This window comes from Phoca vitulina, unplaced genomic scaffold, assembly GCF_004348235.1.
Source record: "Phoca vitulina isolate PV1807 unplaced genomic scaffold, GSC_HSeal_1.0 scaffold40, whole genome shotgun sequence".
Taxonomy (NCBI): Eukaryota; Metazoa; Chordata; class Mammalia; order Carnivora; family Phocidae; genus Phoca; species Phoca vitulina.
The window spans coordinates 14,261,790-14,288,708 of record NW_022589743.1 but is presented as its reverse complement, the minus strand read 5'-3'; the positions used below and the strand labels follow the sequence as shown (position 1 = coordinate 14,288,708).

At 37.8% G+C, this 26,919-nt stretch overlaps 1 protein-coding gene across 1 annotated transcript in view; it reads right to left on the bottom strand.

Annotated features, from left to right (window-relative positions):
* Positions 1 to 26,919, bottom strand: part of APPBP2 (amyloid beta precursor protein binding protein 2) — a 57,103-nt gene that overhangs the window by 26,111 nt on the left and 4,073 nt on the right. The window contains exons 2-4 of the mRNA XM_032428598.1: positions 5,688 to 5,776; positions 3,302 to 3,453; positions 1,003 to 1,126 (exon numbers count right to left, since the gene is read on the bottom strand). Of these exons, the coding sequence (XP_032284489.1) occupies positions 1,003 to 1,126; positions 3,302 to 3,453; positions 5,688 to 5,776 (365 nt within the window). The remainder of the gene's footprint in view (positions 1 to 1,002; positions 1,127 to 3,301; positions 3,454 to 5,687; positions 5,777 to 26,919) is intronic.

Genomic DNA, 26,919 nt, shown 5'->3' with positions numbered 1-26,919 from the left:
TCATTTCCAGTTTGAAAAAAAATCCTTACTTAAGACATACTACAAATTCCCAATTTGTTCTTCATTCTCTTTCTACTTCATTTACATGTAACTATATATTACAATATTCACTGCTTACCACCATTTCTGTATCTTCTCCTATCTTGAGAAGTGTTATCACTGAGCTTTTATTTGGTTAGAGAAATTCTTTGAGTATTTTCCTCAGCTCAAATACATGGAAGTATACTGCATCCTTATGTATTTGAAAATTCTTTATTTTACACCCAGAAGTTGGTGAAGTATAGTGTTTTCTCTCAATAACGGAGATACTTCTACTATCTTCTAGCTTCCAATTTCTATGTATTCTTTGATTTTAGGAAATTCAATTGTGTAGGGCTCAGAGTTTTTTTTTAAATCTAGAATCAAGTCTTTCCCTCACCAGTTCAGGAAGTTTGTTGTCACACTTAGAATTCCAAAAATACACCAATACTGTAATTGTGACTATTTCTGGGCAATAGAATTATAGATAATATTGATTCTCTCCATAATTTTCTGTTACATGCATAGAAAAAATAGACAGTAAAAACAAAGAGTTACTTCTAGACTTGCTTGCCTTTCCTTTTAAGTACATCTGTTAAAAAAAAGAAAAGTTATTTATAAGTAAGATACTAATCTTCTTATACACAATTCTAGAAATGTCAACAGCAAGGGTAAAAAAATGACACCCAAGGAAAATATATTTATTTTACCAGCATCCAGTGCCTAGCACAGTTCTGAGTACACTGAGGCATTCGATAAATAGATGGTGGGTGAACAGAACACACAAGCTCTATGACAAAGCAAAAATATTAAGCTAAGATGACTATAGCAAGTTAACTATATTTTGGAGATGAGAGACAGGAGGCCAGACTAATGAAACTGTGACATATTAAATCACCTCAGAGGTTTATTCAAGTACGCTTATAAGAGCTAAAACTATAAAAGCCACTAAGGACCATTATAGTAGGATCTGTTCCAACTTACCTCACACAACATTCTACTGCACGAAACCAATGAAGCATCTCATCATGTAGAGTACACAACTGAAGACAGGACAGAAAAACTTTCTCAGCATCACTGTACCAGCCTGCATCTGAAAGAAAGCCACCTAAAGGACAAGAAAACCAGGTACTTTAATAAATCACTTAAAAGCTAAAGTGACATGCTTAAAATGAGTATCATCTAAAATGAAAACACTCATAATATTAAAGTCCTGTGTTTGGCCCAAAATAAAGATACTGTGAAACAAAAAACAAAACAAAACAAAAACTTTTAAACTGGGGTAATGAGATCAAAGTTGAGGCCTTGAATAAGAGTCAAGAGTTTTAACCCTCTAAAAATACTCCACAGCCTAAGAAATGACATTTTCCAGTTAATTAGCCATATATTCTAATGATCCTAACATTTTCAAGTTGCAGGGTAAATGTAACTTTTCAATCTCTCCATACCCAATTTCCAAGAACATCTCAATAAAGCTATCATTAAAAAAATTATCTCTATCACTGTATACTTTTGGTATGAAGTTTTTTTCACTGTTTTGGTAATTTTAGGATCCAGACCAATAATGTAATTATGAGTTTGTTAGAACTTGGTTCTATCTCCAAGATATTTCTTCAATCTGGCTCATTACAATGGCCAGATACTGGTATAATAAATGTTTGTGGAGATGACAGAGGACCTCAATGAACACTAACCTTCCTGCCTTTCATTTTTATTGATTCTAAAGTTGTTCTCCCACAGATTTTTACACGACCGTCTAGGACTAAAGGGATGCCAACCTTAACATTCATCAAGATCACACTCTCTTGTTAGAGACATTCTCTGGTCACAATTCTTGGTTGCAGTTTATATTCCATGGGACTACCAAAGGATAAATGCTGAGTGTTTTTTTTTTAGAAAAAAAAGTTCTGAAGTTCCTCCAGCAACTACGAATACAAAGAATTATTCTAAGACTAAAGGAAATGATCGTGAAAATGTGTTGGGCAAAGAAAATATATGTGATGTGTAAAAGAGCTAAAACATGCACATTCAAGTGAGAAGTTAAACATGAGAGTCTGGGGGCACCTGGGTGGCTCAGTCATTAGGCATCTGCCTTCTGCTCAGGTCATGATCCCAGGGTCCTGGGATCATGACCCTGCCTTGGGATCCCTGCTTGACAGGGGGCCTGTTTCTCCCTCTCCCTCTGCCGCTCCCACTGCTTTTGCTCTCCTGCTCTCTCTCTGCCAAATAAATAAATAAATTCTTAAAAAAAAAAATTTTTTTTAAAAGAAAAGAAGGGTAGCAACAACTTTAATAAGTAGTTGCCTGAAACGTACTTATCTATGTAGATTTGTAAACAGTACATAAAATATTATATAAACCATTAACATTTTTCTCTATGCAACACATAAAAACTTTGCAGATTCCTTTCCCATGTATGATTTCGGTATTTTCCTAACATCCCCATGAGGAAGTACAAGTTTACCCTTATTTTAGAGCCTGAAAACTGAGGCCGCAAAAGGATTAAGTCCCATGTCACAGCATATGGTAAGCTGGTGAAAGAGGCTGCTGGCATCATGACACGTAGCAAAATATATGGTAGGGATGGAAAGACACAGGAGTCTGAACTTACAGTACACTACCAGCTATGTGACTAGAGAAGTTACTTAATTTTTCTGAATCCTTCCTCATTTGTAAAGTGCTATTAATGCCATCACAATACTGAAATGTTGTGAGGATCTAGAAAGATAACATTTAGGGGCGCCTGGGTGGCTCAGTTGGTTAAGTGTCCCACTCTTAATTTCAGCTCAGGTCATGATCTCAAGGTTGTGAGACAGCCCCTTGTCAGGGGCACAGAGATTCTCTCTCTCCCACTCCCTCTGCCCGCCCCCCTCACCCAAGATAACATTTAAATGCCTACTGTAGGGGCACCTGGGTGGCTCAGTTGGTTAAGCGTCTGCCTTCGGCTCAGGTCGTGATCCCAGGGTCCTGGGATCAAGCCCCACATTGGGCTCCCTGCTCAGTAGGAAGCCTGCTTCTCATTCTCCCTCTGCCGCTCCCCCTGCTTGTGCTCTCTTGCTCCTCTCTCAAATAAATAAATAAAATATTTAAAAATAAATAAATGCCTACTGTAGTGTTTGGCCCAAAGTTAACATCCAATAAATCACATCTAATTTTTCTGATGTTTTTCTCATAACCTCCTTATGTAGACTTTGGGAATGCCCTGGTTGAATCCTTTATTGTTAGTAGGTTTAATACAAGTCATATTATAGGACAAATACTCCTCTATTTTACTATTACCTACCTAAAACAAAGCCAACCTGAATGGCTTTTTCTTTTACTGCAGCATCTGATTCTGCTATGTAAGAGCACCGCCTACTGAATGAGTAGGCCAAGACTGAAGCAACTTTTACACCATGATCCATCAAAGCCTGGAAACAATGATGAAGCAAATGTCTGCAAGATAAGAAAAGGTTATTTTATAAAAGTAACATATTTTATAGTTTTACAAAGTGCTAGCTTGCTTTTTAAAAAATAACAGTACTATTATTTTCCAAGATGGAACAAGATAAAAAACCTTTTGCCTTATGAATTATGAGGCTACAATAATCCACAATTTAGCCTAATATCTTTATTCAGTAGATTACTGAGTGATCCTGTATGTGTAAACTAATGGCAGTAAAGAGTAAAACTAACTTTTAAAAACCAAATCATCTTATAATTCAACAATTACCCAATTTAAAAATGGGCAATGGATTTGAATAGAGATTTCTCCAAAGAAAATATACAAATGACCAATAAGCACATGAAAAGATGATCAACATCATTAATGATTAGGGATATGCAATCCAGAATCACAATGAGATATCACTTCACACCCTGTAGGATATGATTACTATTCTAAAAAAGTGATGGCAAAATATGTAAACACTGGAACTCTCATACATTGATGGTAGGAATGTAAAATGGTACTGCCACTATGGAAAATAGTTTTGAGGTTACTAAAAAAGTTAAACATAGGGTGATCACATGTATATACCCTAGTTACATATACAAGAGAACTAAAAACATTTGTCCACACAACATCTTGTCCATAAATGTTCATGGCAGCATTAGCAGAATAGCCAAACAGCCAAAATGTTCATCAACAGATGACTAGATAAACAAAACACAGTATATTCATACAATGGAAATTATTCAGCCATAAAAGGAAAGAAGTACTGATACAAGCAACAACATGAATAAACCTTCAAAACGTTATAAGTAAAAGAAGCCAGTCACAAAAGACCATATATTGTATGATTCCATTTATATGAAGTGTCTAGAATAGGTAACTTCAGAGACAGAAAGTCGATTAATGGTAGTCCAGGGTAAGAGGAAATAGGAAGTGATTGTTAATGGGTACAGGATTTCTTTTTGGGGTGATGAAAATATTCTAGAATTAGACAGTGGTGATGGTTGCAAAACCTTGTGAATACACTAAAAGCCACTGAACTGTACAATTTAAAATGGTGAATGTGGTGGTATGTGAATTATATCCCAATAAAAAATTTTTTAAATAAAAAGATTGTAAATAACGGAATCACTGCTTTGGATAATGGGGGAAAAAGTCAAACTACATGCTTTTAGTTTCACAAATATATTTAACACTTACCAAGGGATTTGGACTTGGTGAAAGATAACCTGAGAGATGAAAGAGAGGTATTCCACTAAATCTTTACAATGGCCATGTTTAGAATTGTATAGAGAAATTCAAATCCCAGAAAGCTAATCTTTTCTTAAATAATGGTTTTTTTTGTTTTTTTTTTTTAAGATTTTATTTATTTATTTGACAGAGAGAGACACAGCGAGAGAAGGAACACAAGCAGGGGAAGTGGGAGAGGGAGAAGCAGGCTTCCCGCCCAGCAGGGAGCCCGATGTGAGGCTCGATCCCAGGACCCTGAGATCATGACCTGAGCCAAAGGCAGACGCTCAACGACTGAGCTACCCAGGCGCCCCTTAAAGAATGTTTTTAGAAAGTTTTTCTGTAGCCTTCTTTTACCAAAATGAAGTTCTCATTTATGTTTTTTTTTTTTTTACGGATTAATTTTAATTATTCAACTGAAAGTTTCTCTATAGTACAAAGGCCACATTTCAAAGTTACCCCTGAACAGTGAAATTACGTTATTTACTTGTTTATTATTTTATCATTCTTCTCTAATAAAAAATCCACGAGGAAGAGACGTTGTAGATCTTATTCACTGCCGTAATCCCAGCATCTTGAACAGTACCTAAACCTAACACATACTAGGCATTCAACAAGTATATACTTAATTTGTTGAACAAATGGAACAACTTGGCAATATTCATATTAGAAATCAGCAATATTTTATAAAAACTACATTCTTATTTTCCTAAGGTTAGGAAAAACAAATGGCTTTTAAAGCAAATTTCGGGAAGACTGCTACAGAGAATAGCAAGTATAATCAAAGGTTGTGTCACTATACCTGTATGTGGCTCTTACTATATGGTAACAGCTACCGTGGGAAAGATGAATTCCCTCTCCTTCTCTTGAACACAAAAAACAAGGAGGTACTGATGGTTTCACAACAATGGGAATGCACTCAATGCCACTGAAGTAAACTTAAGAAGTTACAATGGTACAATTCAGGTATGTATAGTTTACCATAATTTTTAAAAAGTAATTTTACCTTTTATCCAAAGCTCTCAATACTTTAGCAAAAACTTCCAATTCACAAAATTCACTGCCCAGTTGACATAAGCGTCCCTGTTGGTAAAGCTGAAATGAAAATGAAAAAGGTAATTTAAAAATGTTAATTTAAATTTCTACTTTAGTTATACTTATGGATATAATTTGACGGACTTAATATTTGATTATTTAATGGATACTACCCAAAGTCAGTATTATCACACAGCAGGATCAGGAAGCATACTTCTACTGTCTAAGAGAAATATAACACTAAATTAACAATTTTTTTTTAGACGGGGGAAGGGGCAGAGGGAGAGAGACAATCCTAAGCAGGCTCCATGCCCAGTGTGGAGCCTGACACAGGGCTCAATCTCACAACCCTGAGCCCAAACCAAGAGTCACATGCTTAACTGACTGAGCCACCCGGGCATCCCTAAATTAACAAATTTCTACAATTCATATAAAACATTTTAATAGTTGTATATAAAGTTAAAAATTAATATTTATAAAATAATATCTGGTACATGTTAAATACTACAAAGTGCTATATAATTATTTATTAAATAAACTTTATAAGTTAGGGGGCACCTGGGTGGCTTAGTTGGTTAAGTATCTACCTTTGGCTCAGGTCATGATCTCAGGGTCCTGGGATCAAGCCCCATGTCAGGCTTACTGCTCAGTTATGCTTCTCCCTCTCTCTCTGCTATTCCCCCTGCTCATGCTTTCTCTCTTTCTCTCTCAAATAAATAAAATCTTTAAATAAACATAAAAAGTTACATTCAAGAAACTTATAAAATTAACTTTTTTCCTTAAACAAAACTGAATAGGGGCGCCTGGGTGGCTCAGATGGTTAAGTGTCTGCCTTCGGCTCAGGTCATGATCCCAGGGTCCTGGGATCGAGCCCCGCATCGGGCTCCCTGCTCCGCAGGGTGTCTGCTTCTCCCCCTCCTTTCTGCTTAAGCTCTCTCTCACTATCTCTGTCTCTCTCAAATAAATAAATAAAATATTTAAACAAAACTGGATAGTTAATGTAAAATTATCCAAATAATAGCACAGATAATGTCCAGAAGCCAGAATGGTCAATACGCCCACTAAAAGGCTCCTCAGATCACCACAAGAATCTCAGTTCAGTTCTGACTAACAGACATCTAAAGTAATCCAGGAAGGGGCGCCTGGGTGGCTCAGATGGTTAAGCGTCTGCCTTCGGCTCAGGTCATGATCCCAGGGTCCTTGGATCGAGTCCTGCATCGGGCTCCCTGCTCCTTGGGAGCCTGCTTCTCTCTGTCTGTCTCTCATGAATAAATAAATAAAATCTTAAAAAAAAAATAAAGTAAATAAAAATAAAATAAAGTAATCCACGAGGGCACGTGGGTGGCTCAGTCGGTTAACCGTCTGCCTTCAGCTCAGGTCATGATCTCATGGGTCCTGGGATCAAACCCCAGATTGGGCTCCCTGCTCAGTGGGGAGTCTGCTTCTCCCTCTCCTTCTGTCCCTCCCCCTTTCTCTCTCTTGCACTCTCTCAAATAAAATCTTTAAAAAAAATAAAGTAAATAAAGTAATCCAGGATGAAAAAATAAATAAAAACAAAAATAATCCAAGATGGCAGGATTTCTAATCATGTCACAATCATTTATTCATTTTGCCTGACTTTCTAGAACTTTTGTTCTAAAAATTTATTTATTAAAAAAAAATAATAAAAAAAAAAAAATAAAAATTTATTTATTTGAGGGAGAGAGAGAGAGCGCAAGAGTGAGTGCATGGGGGGAGGGGCAGAGGGAGAGGGAGAGGATCCCAAGCCAACTCCACACTGAGTGAGGGAGGAGCCCGATCTCATGACCTGGAGGTCATGACCTGATCTGAAAGCAAGAGTCAGGCACTCAACTGACTGAGCCACCCAGGCACCCCTAGAACTTCTTTTAAAAATAACATTTTAGGGGCACCTGGCTGGCTCGGAAGAACATGCAACTCGATCTTGGGGTTGTGAGTTCAAGCCCCACATTGGATGCAGGAATTACTTAAAAATAAAATCTTAAAAAAAAAAGAAAGAAAAGAGAAAAATAACATTTTAACAAATGTGTTAAATGTTTATCACCATTAATATACGCACCCAGTTAAAAAGAGACAAATACTACTACCCCACTCCAGCTTCACCAAATGCTTTTGAATTTATTAAATACAGTGCCTTAGAAGGCTGGAACTTTGTTTTATTAATTCACTTTATAGGCATTTAACTCTTAGCTCAGTTGACAGAACATGGGTTTCAGAGAGAAGACAAGATCAATTTAGAATTCATTTGCCAAATTGGCCAGTTAACTTTGTGCTGGGAAAATATACCACAAACTCAGTCAGCTAGTTCTTGGGAATAAATCACTAGTCACAATGGAAGCCAGGTCAAATTAGGTAGATACTTTAATGCAAATCAATAATGACAGCTGTGAAAAATCCCTAACTGCTGAAGGTGGGAAGAGACAAGGGACCACCACATGCCCTGGAACGGAAGGGAGAAATGTTATTTTTACATTAAAATGGTTAGACAGTCATATTATCAGTAAATCTTTATAAGGAAAGATTTGCTAATTTTGGAGATGATTATGTTTTCTGCTATAGAAAGAGCTTCTAGGAATGTACACAGTAAAATTAGTATTATTAATCACTGTCATACTTATTTTGACTATTAACCAATACAGACTAACTTAGGGAAAATAAATCTGAGTATTTATAACCTAATCCCTACTTGGGGGCTTAACAATGTGGTAAGTTTTTGATCTGGGGCAGAAAAACAAATGCAGTTAACAAAATAAATACATACACATACTCCAAAAAGGGAACAGAACAAAAAAATTTTCACTTCTTACCAAAATAACTCATCATTAGCAAACTTAAGGCTTAGAATTTCTTTTAAGATAGGAGAAATGAAAAGTTGTACAACTTTTTTGCCTATACTCACTAGTCAAATAAAGACAAATAACCTTCTATGTTCTACAACTCACAATATCCCTTTAATGACTAAAAACTGATATATCCTACTAAATGGGATTTGAAACTAAAATTTAGAGAAGTTGCTTCCTTAGTTACAATTACAAATATATTGTAAATATGCCCTTACTAACAAAACCCCCCTTTACTCAGCTGTTCAATTTTTCTAGCTAAAAATGGGTTCACATTTAAATTCTGGGAAGAGGATAATGACTTGTTTCAAATTATCCTTATCAGGTTTATGTAAAAAATGCAAATTTACACATTATATGAACAGGATTTCTGGATATTGATTCAGAATAAAAACAGCATTTAATGCTTACAAAGATCTAATATGTGCCAGGCACTGTTCTAAGTGCTTTTCATAAGGAACTCATTCTATCCTTTCACTGTTAAGGAAATTGAGGCATATAAAGTTAAATAACCTGCTCAAAACCACACAATTAAGAAGTGGTAAAGCACAAATCTGGCCCCAGGCAGTCTGTCTTTACATCCATGTTCTTAATAACTTACACTAGACTGCCTCTTGAAGATAATCTATCAAGAAGTAAGAGTACATATAAAAAGGTAATGTTTAACATTTTATAGAATAGAAGCTTTAAAGAATAATTCCTTCATAGATTCATTCAGCTTATGGACTAGAGCGTGGAGAAAAGGAAACTGAGGCTCCAGATACCTTGGCAATGATTCTGTTTAAATTTTTAAAAATCTGACTTATTTCAGTTCATTATTACAGTGTTTCATATTCTTTTTTTTTTTTTTAAGATTTTATTTATTTGCCAGAAAGAGAGAGAGCGAAAGCGAGCGCAAACGCGCACAAGCAGAGGGTAGTGGCTGGCAGAGGGAGAAGAAGGCTCCCTGCTGAACAAGGAGCCCCATGCGAAACTTGATCCCAGGACCCTGGGATCATGACCTGAGCCCAAGGCAGCCACTTACCCGACTGAGCCACCCAGGAGCCCCAATAGTATTTTATATTCTGTACCCCATGAATAATGAGGCTATTAAAGGACTCTTATCAATTACTTTAAGCTATTTATTGGTTCTTTAAGGAAAATAAGGAAAAATAGTTTATTTTTAGAAGTAGGTAAATTACCTCCCAACAGATATGAAAACAGACAATAAAATACAACTAGAAGAGGGGCGCCTGGATGGCTCAGTCGGTTAAGGGTCTGACTCTTGATTTCGGCTCAGGTCATGATCTAAGGGTTGTGAGATCAAGCCCCACATCGGGCTCATGCTGGGTGTGGAGTCTGCTTAAGATTCTTTCTACCCCTCTCCCCCACTTAAAAAATAAAAAAACAAAAAAACCCCGACCTAGAACAATACTGTACAGGCATGAAGACAGACCAACCAATGTAACAAAATGTAAAGTTCAAAAGCAGACCTCAGTATGTGTAAAAAAAAAATCAACATATTATGAAAGAAAAAAATTTTAAATCACTGAAGAAGTAGCTAATAAAGACTACATAAAAATGGGGAAACAAAGTAAGATGCCTCCTGACAAAATATAGCAAAAATAAATTTCAGACTTAAATCATAGTAGTGTTAAAAGTCACATGGTAAACATTGCCTTTTGAAACATTATATCACAGGCAAAATTCATAAAATAAGAGATTACATAAAACCCTAAAATGCCCATAAATAAATATTATAAACAATTATAAATACAATAAAACTGAGTAAAATATTAGTAACACACACATATAAAATTTAATATCTTTAAGACACAAAAGGATGAAACTCCTGGTGATGTTTTAGAAGCAAAGGCTTCCACAGACTAGAGTAAAAATCTTATGACATACCAAAGCAAAAACTATTGCAAGGGCAATGCAAAACAGCCCCAAACCCAGAAAACTCTTTGGGAGATAAAGATGGGGATGAAAGCCCTCCTTAACCCAAGGGATTTTTAACTGGCATGGCTGCTTTCCCAGCCAATTCAAAATCACCACAGCCTAAGAGTGAACAGCTTAGTTTTGACATCAGATTAGCATATAAAATAATCTAGGCTAATTCCCAACAACAAAAACTTGGAAAGGTTTAGAAAAAAATATAAAAGAGACTGAGTTCAAACTACTGTCTAAGAGTAACTATGAAAAGTCACACACAGGGTGCCTGGGTGGCTCAGTCGTTAAGCGTCTGCCTTTGGCTCAGGTCATGGTGGGATCGAGCCCCGCATCGGGCTCCCTGCTCAGCAGGAGGCCTGCTTCTCCCTCTCCCACTCCCCCTGCTTGTGTTCCCTCTCTCACTGTGTCTCTCTGTCAAATAAATAAAATCTTAAAAAAAAAAAAGTCACAGACACAATCTATGAAACTCATGTACCTCACTCATGTTTGAACTATTACCCCCTCTTTAAGAGTCATTAAAGAGCAAAAATCTTCAGAAATGAAAAGGAGTTATCAAGGAAAAATTACACATAAAATGAACAAGTTTCAGAATAGTTTTGAGTACTCTAACTCCACTTTTGTTTTTAAACTGTGTATCTACCATTATATATATGTACGTTTTTTAAAAATCTGGATGATATTCAATAAACTACACCCATGAGATAGGGTTTCTTTCTTTTTTTTAAAATCTAGACTGCAGGAAACTCTGTAGTGTCTATAGGACAAAGGATCCTGTTTCTTCAACAAATAAATTGCAAACATAAGAAGCAGGGGAAGCAGCAGGCAGAGGGAGAGGGAGAAGTAGGCTCCCCGCTCAGCAGAGAGCCTGATGTGGGGCTCGATCCCAGGACCCTGGGATCATGACCCGAGCCGAAGGCAAACGCCCAACTGTCTGAGCCACCCAGGCGCCCCGAGACAGGGTTTCTATTTCAAATCTTTCACCTGGATTAATGCAAAGGTTTCGTAGAACTGGCTTCTCCACTACCACTCTTGTCCACTTCTAATCAATTGTCCAAACAGTAGCCAGAATCATCTTTTTAAAATGTAAATTATTTCATGCCGTTCCTTGTTTAAAACTTTTCAATGGCAGTGTCAATATGAACATAATTTAAAATCTTTAATGTGGTCTATGAGTCTCTAAAAAGTCCTCTGACTCCTATTTTTCAAACCTCATCTTTTACCATTCTTTTCCCCCGTCCCCTGCATTCCTGCCAGATTAGCTTTCTTTCAGCGCTATCTTACCTCATGACTTTTGCACACATATGCTACAGCCTCCACATGAAGCACTAGTACCATGATTCTTTGCCTGATTAATCTGTAACTCTTCCTAATGGTCTCAACTAATTATGTTGCTTCCTCAGAGACCTTCCCTTGACTCCCAATCTAAATTCTACTCCCTGTTACACTCTCATGACATATTGTATTTTTTCCTCCATAGGAGCATCAAGACATGCAAGTTACACATTCACTCAACTTGTTAAACATGTCAGTCCACTACACTCTACACTTTATGAAGTGACAACTGTTACCACTATATCCCCAACACCTAGCACAAGTGCCAAGCATTAGATATATGTTCAGTGCATTCTGAATCCATAATCTAAATTGGTAGTGATCTACTTTGGACGGAACTGAACCTCAGAAGAAACAAAGCACCCAAATTCATCTAAAGAAGCTGACACTTAGGGAAAAGCCCCAACTTCATACATAGTTACTTTTGTCCCCCAACCACATTGTAAGCACCTTATTAGGCATAATCTTATGTCCTGTCTCTGTAGGACTCTGTACAGAACAGTGCTCATGCAATAAACTCTGAGAACAAATGTGAATGCAAACTTAATATGCTAGTGATGAAGAACAAACTGCCAGTACCTAAATGGAAAAATCAAGAACAAAATCTAAATAATAGCTGCTTAAATTTATAGATAAAAAAGGAGTTTCCTATTTTAACATTTGATCTTTTACCAAGATCTTTTACTGGCATATTCAGTACATGGAACTCTTAGCTTACTGAACCTGTTTTATCTTTGTGATTTTTCACATCAAAGGCAAGAAAACTACAGCTAGGAATATTCTACTTATTATTTGTTTTTATCAAGATAATAAATACCAGGAACATTTGTGTAAGACACTGTGCTAGGTATTAGAGATATATAGTGGTGACTATCACTACAGGAATACAAAGTCAGTAATAACTGTCCTGTGATCTCAAAAAAAAATTTAGGATCTGTCAGAGCAGAAAAATAATATTCACAGATTATACAATGGAGGTAAGCAGAGTGTTTTAGTGGCACAAATAAAATATCTGTATCTACTCTAAGGAAAATTTTAACTGAGTTTTGAAGAGGAACAGGAGTAAAGCTTCTGGCCATAGGGCAGGTAGCAGTGACACATTATGAAAACCTTCCAGCTCCTTTTCAAACAAAGGGAAATGCTGAATAAAGTATCCGAAAATAACTTTTGGATAAATAGCTGAGTTTGAAACCAACAGCAAAAACTTCACAGCTGTCAAAAATTAAGAAGACACAAACTCAAAAACAGCTGGGAAGGAAGAAAAACAGAATAGGTTATACCTCTGAATGTGTGGGTAGAGTGCAAACACCAGATAGGAAGGAGTCCAGGCAGCAGATCCTGTTAAGCAGAAGGACCTGGAGCTGAACTACCTATCTAAGCCAGGAATAAAAAAGTCAAGAACATCCACAGCCTTAAAAGTCTGTTATGAAAAACTGAAACCTCCAATCTAAGACATATGAATAATCAGTCCAAAGTCATACTTCCTAAATAATTTACAGACCCCAAACCCAGAACTGGTATTAAAAACTGATCTGAAACCAGTGAAACCCATGAAGTTCCCACAGAGACAAAGCCTAAAACACCCACAAGGGATGATGAAAATGTTTTATATCGTGATCACTGAAATCTAGACTGCAGGAAACTCTGTAGTGTGTATAGGACAAAGGATCCTGTTTCTTCAACAAATAAATTGCAAACGTAAGAAAACAGATGGCAAGGGAACCTACAGATCAAGAGAGACTTAAGAGAGAGATCAACCACTCTGTCAAATAAATTAATTAATTAATTAAAAAAAAAAAAAGAGAGAGATCAACCAACAGCAAGGTATAGAACTTATCTGGATCCTGATCCAAACAAGCAAACTAAAAATGCATACAATATTTGCCATGTGAAAGTGAAAATTGGAACAATGACTAGATATTTAATAATAAGCTGAGTTACCATTAATTTTTTTTAGGTGTTATAATAGTATGGTAGCTACTAAAACATTTACAGATGAAATTATATGATGGCTAGATTTGCTTCCAAATAGTATAGAAAAGGGAGATGTGGGTAGGGGAACAGATTTACCAACAGGACTGGCCAAAAATTGTTAACTGTTAAAGCTGGGTGATGGACACATGGAGGTTCATTTATTCTATCTACCTTTTTTAAAAAAAGATTTTATTTATTTATTTGAGAGAGAAAGAGAGAGAGCACAAACAAGGGGAGGGGCAGAGGGAGAAGCAGACTCCATGCCGAGCAGGGAGCCTGACATGGGGCTCGATCCCAGAACCCTGGGATCATGATCGGAGCTGAAGGCAGATGTTTAACTGACTGAATCACCCAGGTGCCCCTATTCTATCTACTTTTGTGTTTCATTTTTTCATTCAAGTGTTCGGTTTTTTTTTTTAAGATTTTATTTATTTATTTGAGAGAGAGGTAGAGCACTGAGGGAGAGTAAAAGAAAGCAGACTCTCTGCTGAGCACAGCCCGATGTGGGACTCGATTCCAGGACCCTGAGATCATGACCTGAGCTGAAGGCAGACAGACACTTAACTGACTGGGCCACCCAGGTGCCCCTGTGTTTAATTTTTTCAATAAAAGGTTTTTAAAAAGAATGTATCCTTTGTCTGCAAACAAATGTATCCTTTATCTCTAAAATAAGTAAAATTAGCAATATTTTGTTTTATTAAATACACATGTACTATATCTTCACTTGTAAGATACATTTATTCTTGTTCTCTAATCTCAAAATTCATCTGAAATGTAGCTCTGAAAAAATTCACATTGGAATATAACTTAATATTCATTTCCTTTGGTCCTTTTTTTAAAAGATTTTATTTAAATTCAAGTTAGTTAACATATAGTGTAGAATTAGTTTCAGGGATAGAATTTAGTGATTCATCAGTTGCATATAACACCCAGTGCTCATTACATCAAGTGCTCTCCTTAATGCCCATCACCCAATTACCCCATTCCCCCCACGCACCTCCCCTTCAGCAACTCTTAGTTTGCTTCCTATAGTTAAGGGTCTCTTATGGTTTGCCTCCCTCTCTTTTTTTTTTTCTTATTTTAGTTTTCCTTTCCTTCCTCTATGTTCCTCTGTTTTGTTTCTTAAATCCCACATATGAGTGAAATCATATGGTATTTGTCTTTCTCTGACTTATTTTGCTTAGCATAATATACCCTAGTTCCTCCTTTGGTCTTATGTTGAATATTATAGGTAAAATTCTGTAACTGATTACATTGTAATCTCAGATTATAAATTCCTGGATTAAAGCAAGTACCAAAGAAGTATTTCAATATAACACACATGTAATTAAAAGGTAAATGCTTTCTTCTGAAGGTAAGCCAACACTTAAATGTCTTGCTTCTTATTAACATTTTAATTTCTTATTGCTCTACACTCATTGGTTCTATGGCATACTTTTTTTTAATACAACTGACCAACATATGGTTATTCGTATCATGCAGGGCAAATGCTCTGCTTATTGCTAAGTAAGCCAAAAGGTTAAGTGAACGTGTTCGTATTATTAAAAAGCACAAGGAGCAGTTGACACTCAAATAAGAGGGCAAACCTTAACTAAAGTTTAAAAATGCTGTCCACATATGAAGATGTTATTAGATCCACACCCATTAAACAAGAAATTAAGAGCTTTTCTCCCAATCATTATGAGGTTGAACTTAAGTCTAGTATCCAGAATCTTGTAACTCTATCCCTCATTTGATGGGTCAATCACATAATTTGCATGATTATGTTAATGGTGGAAGAGGCTACCATGACACAAATGGAAGACCAAAAAATCTAGTTAGTAGTAATAGCTAACAATGGTAACTACGATAACCACCAGCCAGTATGTGTCCGTGATCTCTGTATTTGGGTAAGAAGTTTTTAGCTTCTTTTCTTAAAATTTCATTACAAATCTGTGGTAAAAATTAGGTGTACCCATGAGGCAATAGAAAAACAGTAGTATAGTTCTAAGAAATACATTCTGTCTCTATAAGAAAACTCATTCTGAGGGGAACCCTCCTACACTGTTGGTGGGAATGCAAGCTGGTGCAGCCACTCTGGAAAACAGTATGGAGGTTCCTCAAAAAGCTGAAAATAGGGGCGCCTGGGTAGCTCAGTTGGTTAAGCGACTGCCTTCGGCTCAGGTCATGATCCTGGAGTCCCTGGATCAAGTCCCACATCGGGCTCCCTGCTCGGCAGGGAGTCTGCTTCTCCCTCTGACCCTCCCCCCTCTCATGTGCTTTCTCTCTCTCTCATTCTCTCTCAAATAAATAAATTAAATTAAATTTTAAAAATCTGAAAATAGAGCTACCGTACGACCCAGCAATTGCACTACTGGGTATTTACCCCAAAGATACAAATATAGTGATCTGAAGGGGCACATGCACCCCAATGTTTATAGCAGCAATGTCTACAATAGCCAAACTACGGAAAGAGCCTAGATGTTCATCAACAGATGAATGGATAAAGAAGATGTGGTGTGTACACACACACACACACTCACACACGCACACACAATGGAATATTATGCAGCCATCAAAAAATGAAATCTTGCCATCTGCAATGACGTGGATGGAACTAGAGGGTATTATGCTAAGCAAAATAAGTCAATCAGAGAAAGACAAATATCATATGATCTCACTGATATGAGGAATTCAAGAAACAAGACAGAGGAGCATAGGGGAAGGGAGGAAAAAATGAAACAAGATGAAACCAGAGAGGGAGACAAACCATAAGAGACTCTTAATCTCAGGAAACAAACTGAGGGTTGCTGGAGTGATGGGGGGTGGGAGGGATGGGGTGGCTGGGTGATGGACACTGGGGAGGGTATGTGCTATGGTGAGCGCTGTGAATTGTGTAAGACTGATGAATCACACACCTGTACCTCTGAAACAACTAACACATTATATATTAAAAAAAAAAAAAAGAAGATAGTAGGAAGGAAAAAATGAAGGGAGGGAATCGGACGGGAGGACGAACCATGAGAGACTATGGACTCTGAGAAACAAACTGAGGGTTTTAGAAGGGAGGGGGTTGGGAGGATGGGTTAGCCTGGTGATGGGTATTAAGGAGGGCACGTATTGCATGGAGCACTGGGTGTTATGCACAAACAATGAATCATGGAACACTACATCAAAAACTAATGATGTAATGTATGGTGACTAACATAATAAAATAAAATTAAAAAAAAAAACTCATTCTGTATTCTAGATAACCAACTTCAAACAATTTGTTTCCTCTGATTTCAGAAGAACTACATGTTTTTAGAAAAATTAGACAATACAGAAAAGAATTTATAAAAAAGAAAATTCACACAATTTTATCATCTAGAAAAAATCACTGTCAACATAATGGCACATTTCTTTTTAGTCCTCTTTTTCTTATTAATTTGTAGGAGTTTTGAGTGTGTTTCATAAACTTCAATACTCCATTATGTAAGTTAAGAACTTTTACTTCCATTTCACATTTTTAATTTCTTATACTTGGTTCCAAAATACGTTGTGGGGATTTTAAGTCTACACTGAATATACACCCTCAGAGAGAAATCTTATCTTTAAAATCCTGAATCTTTCAAACTAGAAACAAAATATGTCTCTTCTACATTTACTGAAAACTTCTGGATTTCTGTACACTTCCTTTTAGATTTACGCCACAGCATTTTTCCTGTTATTTTCAGTATACTCTTTCCTATATTGCGGATAGAAAAATTATAGAATTTTAAGGGGCGCCTGGGTAGCTCAGTCGGTTAAGCATCTGCCTTCAGCTCAGGTCATGATCCCAGGCTCCTGGGACAGAGCCTGGCATCAGGTTCCCTGCTCAGTGGGGAGTCTGCTTCTCCATCATGCTCTCCCTGCTCCCTCATGCTCTCTCTTATAAATAAAATCTTTTTCTTTTTTTTTTTAAGATTTTTATTTGACAGAGAGAGACACGGCGAGAGAGGGAACACAAGCAGGGGGAGTGGGAGAGGGAGAAGCAGGCTTCCCGTGGAGCAGGGAGCCCAATGCGGAGCTCAATCCTAGCACCCTGGGATCATGAAATGAGCTGAAAGCAGACGCCTAACAACTGAGCCACCCAGGCGCCCCTCAAATAAAATCTTAAAAAAAATTATAGAATTTTAAATCATAAATGTGTAATGATCCCCCTCACTGAATTATCTTTTCTCTTTAAAAATTTATTTATTTTTTTAGAAGATTTTATTTGAGAGAGAAAAAGAGCACAAGCGTGGGGGGAAGGCAGAAAGAGAGGGAGAAGCAGGCTCCCAGCTGAGCAGGGAGTCCCTCCCACATGGGACTCGATCCCAGGACCCTAGGATCATGACCTGCGCTGAAGGCAGATGCTTAACCGACTGAGCCACCCAGGCACCCCAAGATTTATTTATTTGAGAGAGAGACAGAGACAGCGAGTGTGAGCAGGGGGAAGGGCAGAAGGAGAGAGAGAATCCCAAGTAGACTCCCCACTGAGCTTGGAGTCTGATGCCGGCTTATCTCACAACCCTGAGATCCTGACCTGAGCCAAAATCAAGTTTTGGACACTTAACCGACTGAGCCACTCAGGTGCCCCTGAATTATCTTAGGGCTCTAGTTTTTCAGTTGATTTTGTTGGCTATTTCTTTTTTTTTTTTAATTTCTTTATTCTAATTGCACTAATCAACACTTCAGGAACGCTGAATATTCAGTATACAGCTCTGGAAATAAGTCTGAAAGTCTTACTTTAAAAAAAAAAAATCTAATGACTCAACTATATTTCAATTAAGAAAAGAAAAAAATCAGTCTGGGGGCACCTGGCTGGCTCACTTGGTAGAGCATTCAACTCTTGGTTATAAGTTCGAGCCCCACAGTGGGTATAGAGATTACTTAAAAATAAAATCTTAAGGGGCCCCTGGGTGGCTCAATCAGTTAAGCAGCTGCCTATGGCTCAGGTCATGATCCCAGGGTCCTGGGATTGAGCCCTGCATCAGGCTCCCTGCTCAGTTGGGAGCCTGCTTCTCCCTCTCCCCCTGCTGTACTCTCTCATGCTCTCTGTCAAATAAATAAAATCTTTAAAAAAATAAAATGAAATCTTAAAAAAGAAAAAAATCAGTCTGGCTTCAGTGGCCAAAAGAAACAACAAAAAATAATGATACTGATAATGGAAGATACCTTATTGTAGTCCTGATTTTAATTAGAATGCTTTAAATGTTTCATCACTGAGTATTCTTGTTTATATATGTGTATTACCTTTTGATTGGGTGTATGTTTATAATGTCAATCTGTATTTCTTATTAAAAGTCTAAAGAAAGTTAGGTTTTTATATTATGATAGTTTTCCTGTCCTATTAATGGTGAATTATATTAAGATATGCTCATTTCCAGGGGCGCCTGGGTGACTCAGTTGTTAAGCATCTGCCTTCGGCTCAGGTCATGATCCCATCATGATCCCAGGGTCCTGGGATCAAGCCCCGCATCAGGTTCCCTGCTCCGCCGGAAGCCTGCTTCTCCCTCTCCCACTCCCCCTGCTTGTGTTCCCTCTCTCTGTCAAATAAATAAAATCTTAAAAAAAAAAAAAAAAGATATGTCATTTCCATTTGTTATTATTTTATCTAGAATTTCTGCCTCATTCACAAGTGAGGTTTTCTAGAGACTTTCTTTTTGCTCCTATTTTAGGTTTAGGTATCAGTGTTATGTTGACCTCTTTCTACTTTTTTTTTTAACTGGAAAGAATTAGGTTGGTTTGGAACAAATTAAGTATCAGTAGCATCAACTCTTCTCTGAATATAGTCAAGAAAGTGCCTGAAGTCAGTGGGAGTTCTTGTTTGTTTGCTGAGGGAGGAGGCAGATGGACAAATGAAGAAGTATAATTTCTCAATTTCTTTCATGGTTTTTAGTCTATAAATTTCTCATTTGGTCGTTTGTATATTCCTAGAAACGTAATTTCAGTAAGGTTTTCAGAGAGATTAGCACTGAATTATACAAGCTCTTCTAAAGAAGCCATTCTGTAATTTAAAACGCTCCTTTCTGGGACGCCTGGGTGGCTCAGTTGGTTAAGTGTCTATCGTTGGCTGAGGTCATGATCTCTGGGTCCTGGGGTAGAGCCCCACATCGGGCTTCCTGCTCAGCAAGGCGTCTGGCTTCTCTCTCTCCCTCTACCCCACCCCACTGCGCGTTCTCTCTCAAATAAATAAAATCTAAAAAAAAAAAAAGTTACTTTCCAAGGCGCCTGGGTGGCTCAGTGGGTTGAACGGCCTACTCTTGATTTTGGCTCAGACAACAATCTTAGGGTTGTGCGGTCGAGTCCTGCCTGGAGCCCAGCATGGGGCTGTGCTCAGTGGAGAGTCAGCTTGAGATTCTCTCCCTCTTCCCCTCCCCCTGCTTGTGTGCTCATGTTCTCTCTAAAATAAATAAATCTTTAAAAAACAGTTACTTTCGAGGTGCCTGGGTGGCTCAGTCGTTAAGCGTCTGCCTTCGGCTCAGGTCATGATCCCAGGGTCCTGGGATCGAGCCCCGCATCGGGCTCCCTGCTCCGCGGGAAGACTGCTTCTCCCTCTCCCACTCCCCCTGCTTGTGTTCCCTCTCTCGCTGTGTCTCTCTCTGTCAAATAAATAAATAAAATCTTTCAAAGAAAAAGAAAAAAAGCTACTTTCCCCCTTTCCATTTTATCTGTTTTTGAGAATGAGAGCTTTCTCTCATGTTTCTTGATTTGGCTAGCTATTGAATCAACTATTTAATTAGTTGAATTATTTATTTTTTTTAATTAAACCACATGGAGTCATTTCTCATTCACACTGACAAATATTTGAGAATATCAGTTTTTAGGCTATTCTCCTCTTGGCACAATTTTGTGTCCAGATATCTTAAAAATTCTATTTACTTCTTTTATATATCAAAATAATACATGGTTATAAAAATCCAAGTATTAAAACAGAAAAGATATACGTACAAAGTATAAGGCAACTGCAATCCTACCCCTTGAATAAATACCATTAAAATTTTGTGGTCCTCTAGAAGCTTTTTCTCAATGCACACAGAAATATATAGGGGCACCTGGGTGGCTCCGTTGGTGGAGCGTCTGACTCTTGATCTCAGGGCCTGATCTCAAGGTCATGGGTTCAAGCTCCACACTGGGCATAGAGCCTACTTAAAACAAAACAAAACATAACAAAAACAGACACATATATTCCCCCACTTAAAAAAACAAAAACAAAAACAAAGAAGATTATGTTATTCATACTACTTTGTAGCAAGCTTTTTATTCTCCCAATGTGATGTGCTCTGGCATCTCTACCCCAGTATATACAGCATCCTCATTCTTTATAACTGCAGTACGATATTCCATTCCTGTTTGATTAGCATATAGTTTGCATCCAATTTTTGCCATCATAAAAAATATTGTAGTGAACATCCCTGTATAGAACTTTCTCCACACTCAACAAGCATTCCTGTAGGGGAAAAAAAATCTCTAAATAGTATTGTGGTTAAGGGGTATATGAGGAATTCTTAAAATCTCAGGAAACAAACTGAGGGTTGCTGGAGTGGTGGGGGGTGGGAGGGATGGGCTGACTGGGTGATAGACACTGGGGAGGGTATGTGCTATGGTGAGCGCTGTGAACTGTGCAAGACTGTTGAATCATAGATCTGTACCTCTGAAACAAATAATACATTATATGTTAAAAAAAATAGAGAAAGAAGATAGCAGGAGAGGAAGAATGAAGGGGGGGAAGTCGGAGGGGGAGATAAACCATGAGAGACGATGGACTCTGAAAAACAAACAGGGTTCTAGAGGGGAAGGGGTGGGAGGATGGGTTAGCCTGGTGATGGGTATTAAAGAGGGCACGTTCTGCATGGAGCACTGGATGTTATACGCAAATAATGAATCATGGAACACTACATCTAAAACTAATGATGTAATGTATGGTGATTAACATAATAAAAAAACAAAAAAAAGGGGTATGAGTGATTTCAATCTTTAAACCTCGACAATAAGTGAAGATGGATGTTATATTTTTAAAACCGTTTTACTGAAATAGACAGAGAGCATACAACTCATATTTAAAATGTAACACTCAATAAATTTTCACAAAGTGAACACACATAACCAACATCCAGATCAGGAAACAGAATATTATAAGAATTTCAGACACCTCCCTTTGTGCCCGTGTGATTACACACTTTTGATTAATTTTGCTTGTTTTTGTACAATTTTAAAAAAAGATTTATTTGAGAGAGAGAAAGAACATGCACGCATGGAGTGGCGGGGGGATAGAGGGAGATGGAGAGAATCAATCTCAAGCAGACTCCCTGCTGAGCATGGAGCCTGACTCCATGACCTGAGCTGGAATCAAGAGTCAGATGCTTAACCAACTGAGCCACTCAGGCATCCCGTGTTTTTGTACATTGTATAAATGGAATCATATACAATATACCCAGAGTTTTCCAAATTGCACTAAGGGCGCCTGGGGAACTGTAAGGAACTTTAAATTTGAGAGAAATGATAACATCTGTATTACACCATACCAACTACTAGATTGCTATATTCTTTTCAGTGACGTCTAATCTTTGTTAATAAGCTGCATTTTCAGTGGTTGCTATAATAATAAGTATCGTATAAAAGTTAACATGGAACAGGGGCACCTGGGTGGCTCAGTCGGTTAAGTGTCTGACTTCAGCTCAGGTCATGATCTCAGGGTCCTGGGATCAAGCCCCATGTCAGGTTCCGCACCCAGTGGGGAGTCTGCTTGTCCCTCTGCCCTTCCTCCCACCCCCATGTTCTCTCTCTAAAATAAATAAATAAAATCTTTAAAAAAAGTTCATCATGGAACAATGAGGGTGGTGCGTGTCCAACCGGATTCCAAGATTTGAGAAGTTGTACAGTGCTGAACATACACATCCCAATAATACGTGTTATGGGGTGCCTGGGTGGCGCAGTTGGTTAAGTATCTGCCTTCAGCTAGGCAGGTCATGATCCAGGAGTCCTAGGATCAAGCCCCGTGTCTGGCTTCCTGCTCAGCAGAGAGTCTGCTTCTCCCTCTCCCTCTGCCCCTCCCTACCGTTCATGCTCTCAATCTCTCTCTAATAAATAAAATCTTAAAAAAAATTAGTAATTGTGTTTAACAATAAAGTAAAAATACTATTTTTTCTTTCAATTTCTGTGCATTATTTTTTAATGGCTCTTAAGTTGTTAGGACACATGTATTATTAGGTTATCTGTATCTACTACTTAAAAAATAGAACCGTTAGGTATTTCTTTTGGCCTAGGAGTGCCATGAACCAACTGCTGGGAAGGGAGAAAGTCTGGGAGCCTCTGGTGTATATTCCTGTCACTGGCTTCTTATACTCAGTGTCACTTGTGAGATTCATTCATATTGTGTCAAACAGTTGCAGTTCACTCATTTTCTTTTTTTCTTTCTTTAATAGGCTCCACGCCCAACCTGGGGCTTGAACTCACAACCCTGAGATCAAGAGTCACACGCTCTACGGACTGAGCCAGCCAGGTGACTCCATTCATTTTCATGGCATAATATTCCACTACATGACTATTCCACAATTTATTTATTAATTCTATTGATGGACATTTAGATAGTTAATACTTCTTGGCTTTTATGAATAGTGTTGCTATGAACATTCTTTTTGTGTGTGTGAATTTTTAAAATTTTAATTCTAGTTTAGTTTACATACAGTGTTATATTAGTTTCAGGTGTACAAAACAGTGATTCAACATTTCTACACATTACTTAGTGCTCATCACAATGTGTATTCCTGATTCCCTTCACCTATTTTAACCACCCCCCACACCCATCTCCCATCTGGTAACCATCAGTTTGTTTTTTTAAGATTTATTTATTTGAGAGAGAGAGAGAGAGAGAACCCGTGCTTGGTGGCGGGGTGGGGGAAGCAGAGGGAGAGAAACTTCAGACTCCCCAATCACTGCGGAGACTGACATGGGGCTGGATCTCACAACCCTGAGATCATGACCTGAGTCAAAATCAAGAGTCAGGACACTTGGGCACCTGGGTGGCTCAGTCGGTTAAGCGACTGCCTTCGGCTCGGGTCATGATCCTGGGGTCCTGGGATCAAGCCCCGCATCGGGCTCCCTGCTCCGCGGGAAGCCTGCTTCTCCCTCTCCCACTCCCCCTGCTTGTGTTCCCTTTCTCACTCTCTCTCCCTCTCCATTAAATAAATAAAATCTTTAAAAAAAAGAGTCAGGATACTTAACCAACTGAGCCACCCAGGCCCCCCAGTTTGCTTTCTATATTTAAGAGTCTTTTTTCCTTTGTTTTGAAAGATTTTTTTAAAAAGATTTTATGTATATATGTATTTATTTATTTATTTGAGAGAGAAAGAGAGAAGGTGGGGGAGGAGAGGGACAAGCAGACTTTGCACTGAGCCCAACACAGGGCTGATCCCAGGACCCTGAGATCATGACCTGAGCTAAAAACAAGAGTCAGAGGCTTAACCAACTGAGCTACCCAGGAACCCCCATTTTGAACATTCTTAAGTGTACATTTCTTGGAAGTGGAATTACTGTGTTACAGGGTATGTATATGCTCAGTTTTACTAGACAACGCTAGTTTTCCAAAATAGTACATCAATTTACACTCCCACTAACAATGTATGAGTTCTGATTCCTCCATGTCCTTACTAACATTTTTTTTTCAGTCATTCTGAGGAATGCACAGTAAGACAGCAATTTCCCTGACAACAAAATGAGGTTGAGTCCCTTTTCAAAAGTTTGATCGGCCCTTTGAATATACTTTTTAGAGTCAAGTTCTTTCCCCATTAAAAAAAAATGAGTTATTTTTCATTTCCTTAATATTAGTTCTTCAGATGGAGGATGAGTCCTTGATTTAGATATATGTCCCGCAAGTATCTTTTCCCACTTCTCCCAGTCTGTGCTTGGCTTTTCACTTTCTTAATGGTATCTTTTCATGAACAGATGTTCTTGATCTTAATATAGTCCAATTTATCAAATTATCTTTATATTTAGGCCATTTTCTATACTATTAAATAAATCTTTGCTGACATAGTGAAAACTTTTTTCCTAAAAAACTGCTTTTCACATTTAGGTCAGCAAACCATCCAAAAATGATTACCATGTATGGTGTAAGGTAAGGTCATATACTGTTCCCCCAAATGGATACCTAATTGACCAATACCATTAATTTGACTCTCCTTTCCTACTGTACCAGTGTCACTTGTATCATAAGTCAGGTGACAGTATATGTATCAGTCTGTTTCTGGAATGTTTTGTTCCACTGGTCTATTTGTCTATCCATGTGCCAATACCACTTGATATTTGGTAGTGTGAGTTCTCCAGATTTTCTTTCTTCTTCCTCATGATTGCCTTGGCTTGATTCTGCATTTCAGTTGAGCATCTTTTGATGTTTATTGGCCATTCATATCTTCCCCTTCTATGAGCTGTCTGTTCAGGTCTTCTGGAAATGAGTTGGTTATTCTTTACATACTGATTAGTGTTAGATCTTTCTGTATTAGAAAATACACCCCTTATCTGTCAAACATTGTCATTTCCATAGTTTTTAAAAATGCTTACAATTTTCCCCCTATTTTTTTTATGTACTTAAAAGTATCAATTTCTTTTTTTCCTTCTAGGTTCTGGTTTCATGCTTAGAAAAGCCTTCCCTGTGCCAAGATAGCATTACAATGTTGGCCATTGTAACAGAGGACTTTGCCTGTTACATTACTTATTTTTATAATGTTGGACATTTTTTAAATTTGTAAAGTACCTTAATAATTTTTTAAAGATTTTATTTATTTGAGAGAGAGAGTATGTGCATGCATGCAAGCAGGGGAAAGGGCAGAGGGAGAAACAGACTCCCCACTGAGCAGGGAGCCTGATGCAGGACTCAATCCCGGGACTCCGGGATCATGACTTGAGCTGAAGGCAACCTCTTAACTGACTGAGCCACCCAGGCGCCCTTAATAATTTGTTTAAAGAAGAAATTTCAGTCATTTCCCACTACAAGACACTGACCCAATAATTTATTGATACTTTTTTAAAGATTTTACTTATTCATTTATTTGTTTGTTTAATGGGGGGAGGGTGGAAAGGAGCAGAGGGAGAAGGGACAAGCAGACTCTGTGAGCTGAGCTTGGAACGCCACACGGGGCTCAATCTCATGACCCTGAGATCATGACCTGAACTGAAATCAAGAGTCAGATGCTTAACCGACTAAGCCACCCAGGCACCCCTATTCTGATACTTTTATAAGATTTCCTTTGCCATATTTAAACCTTTTTTTCCCCAAGATTTTATCCATTTATTTGAGAAAGAGACAGAGCAAGTGGGGAGAGGGGCAGAGGAAAAGGGAGAGAGAGAATCTTAATCAGACTCCATACCAAGCAGAGCCCAGTACAGGGCTTGATCGCACAATCCTGAGACCATGACCTGAGCCAAAACAAAGAGTCGAACACTTAAGAGACAGCCACCTAGGCACCCCAGCCATATTTAAATCTTTAATTCACCTGGAAGTCATTTTAATATAGGGTGTGACATAGAGGTCGCCAAACAGCCAGTTGTCCAAGGTATTTTTAGATATTTCCCCCATTTAAAATATAGCATTGTCTCATAACTTTATCATTTAACAAATTCTTAAATATGCTTTGATTTCTATCTAGACTGCTTACTATGTTCTATAATTTATCTCTCTGTTCTTGTGCCAACGCTACACTGTTTTAAAATACCTACCTTTCTCATATACTTTAACGCACAACTCTAAGTATGTACATCTTCAAAATTTCTGACTCATTTATTCTCAATAATCAATTCCCCCAGATGAACTTCATATTTAATCACTTTCCTATACCAATAAAGTTCTGAGTGCCTGATTCATATATCAGATAAATTCACAGCTTAAACCGAGATGAGCTGACATTATTTATAACATATTACCTTACCATCCAGAGACACATGGTATGGTGGGCTATTTGCAGTCTTTTATACCCCTCCCCCATAGTTTTAGTTCTCAATTTATTAATCCTAGGAGCTCTTTATATGAAAACATTATTAACTCTTTGGCTGTCAAATATGTTGCAAGAATTTTTTTTTCAATTTGTTAACAAAGATTATCAGAATATTAGTTGAGGCATTATATAGCTA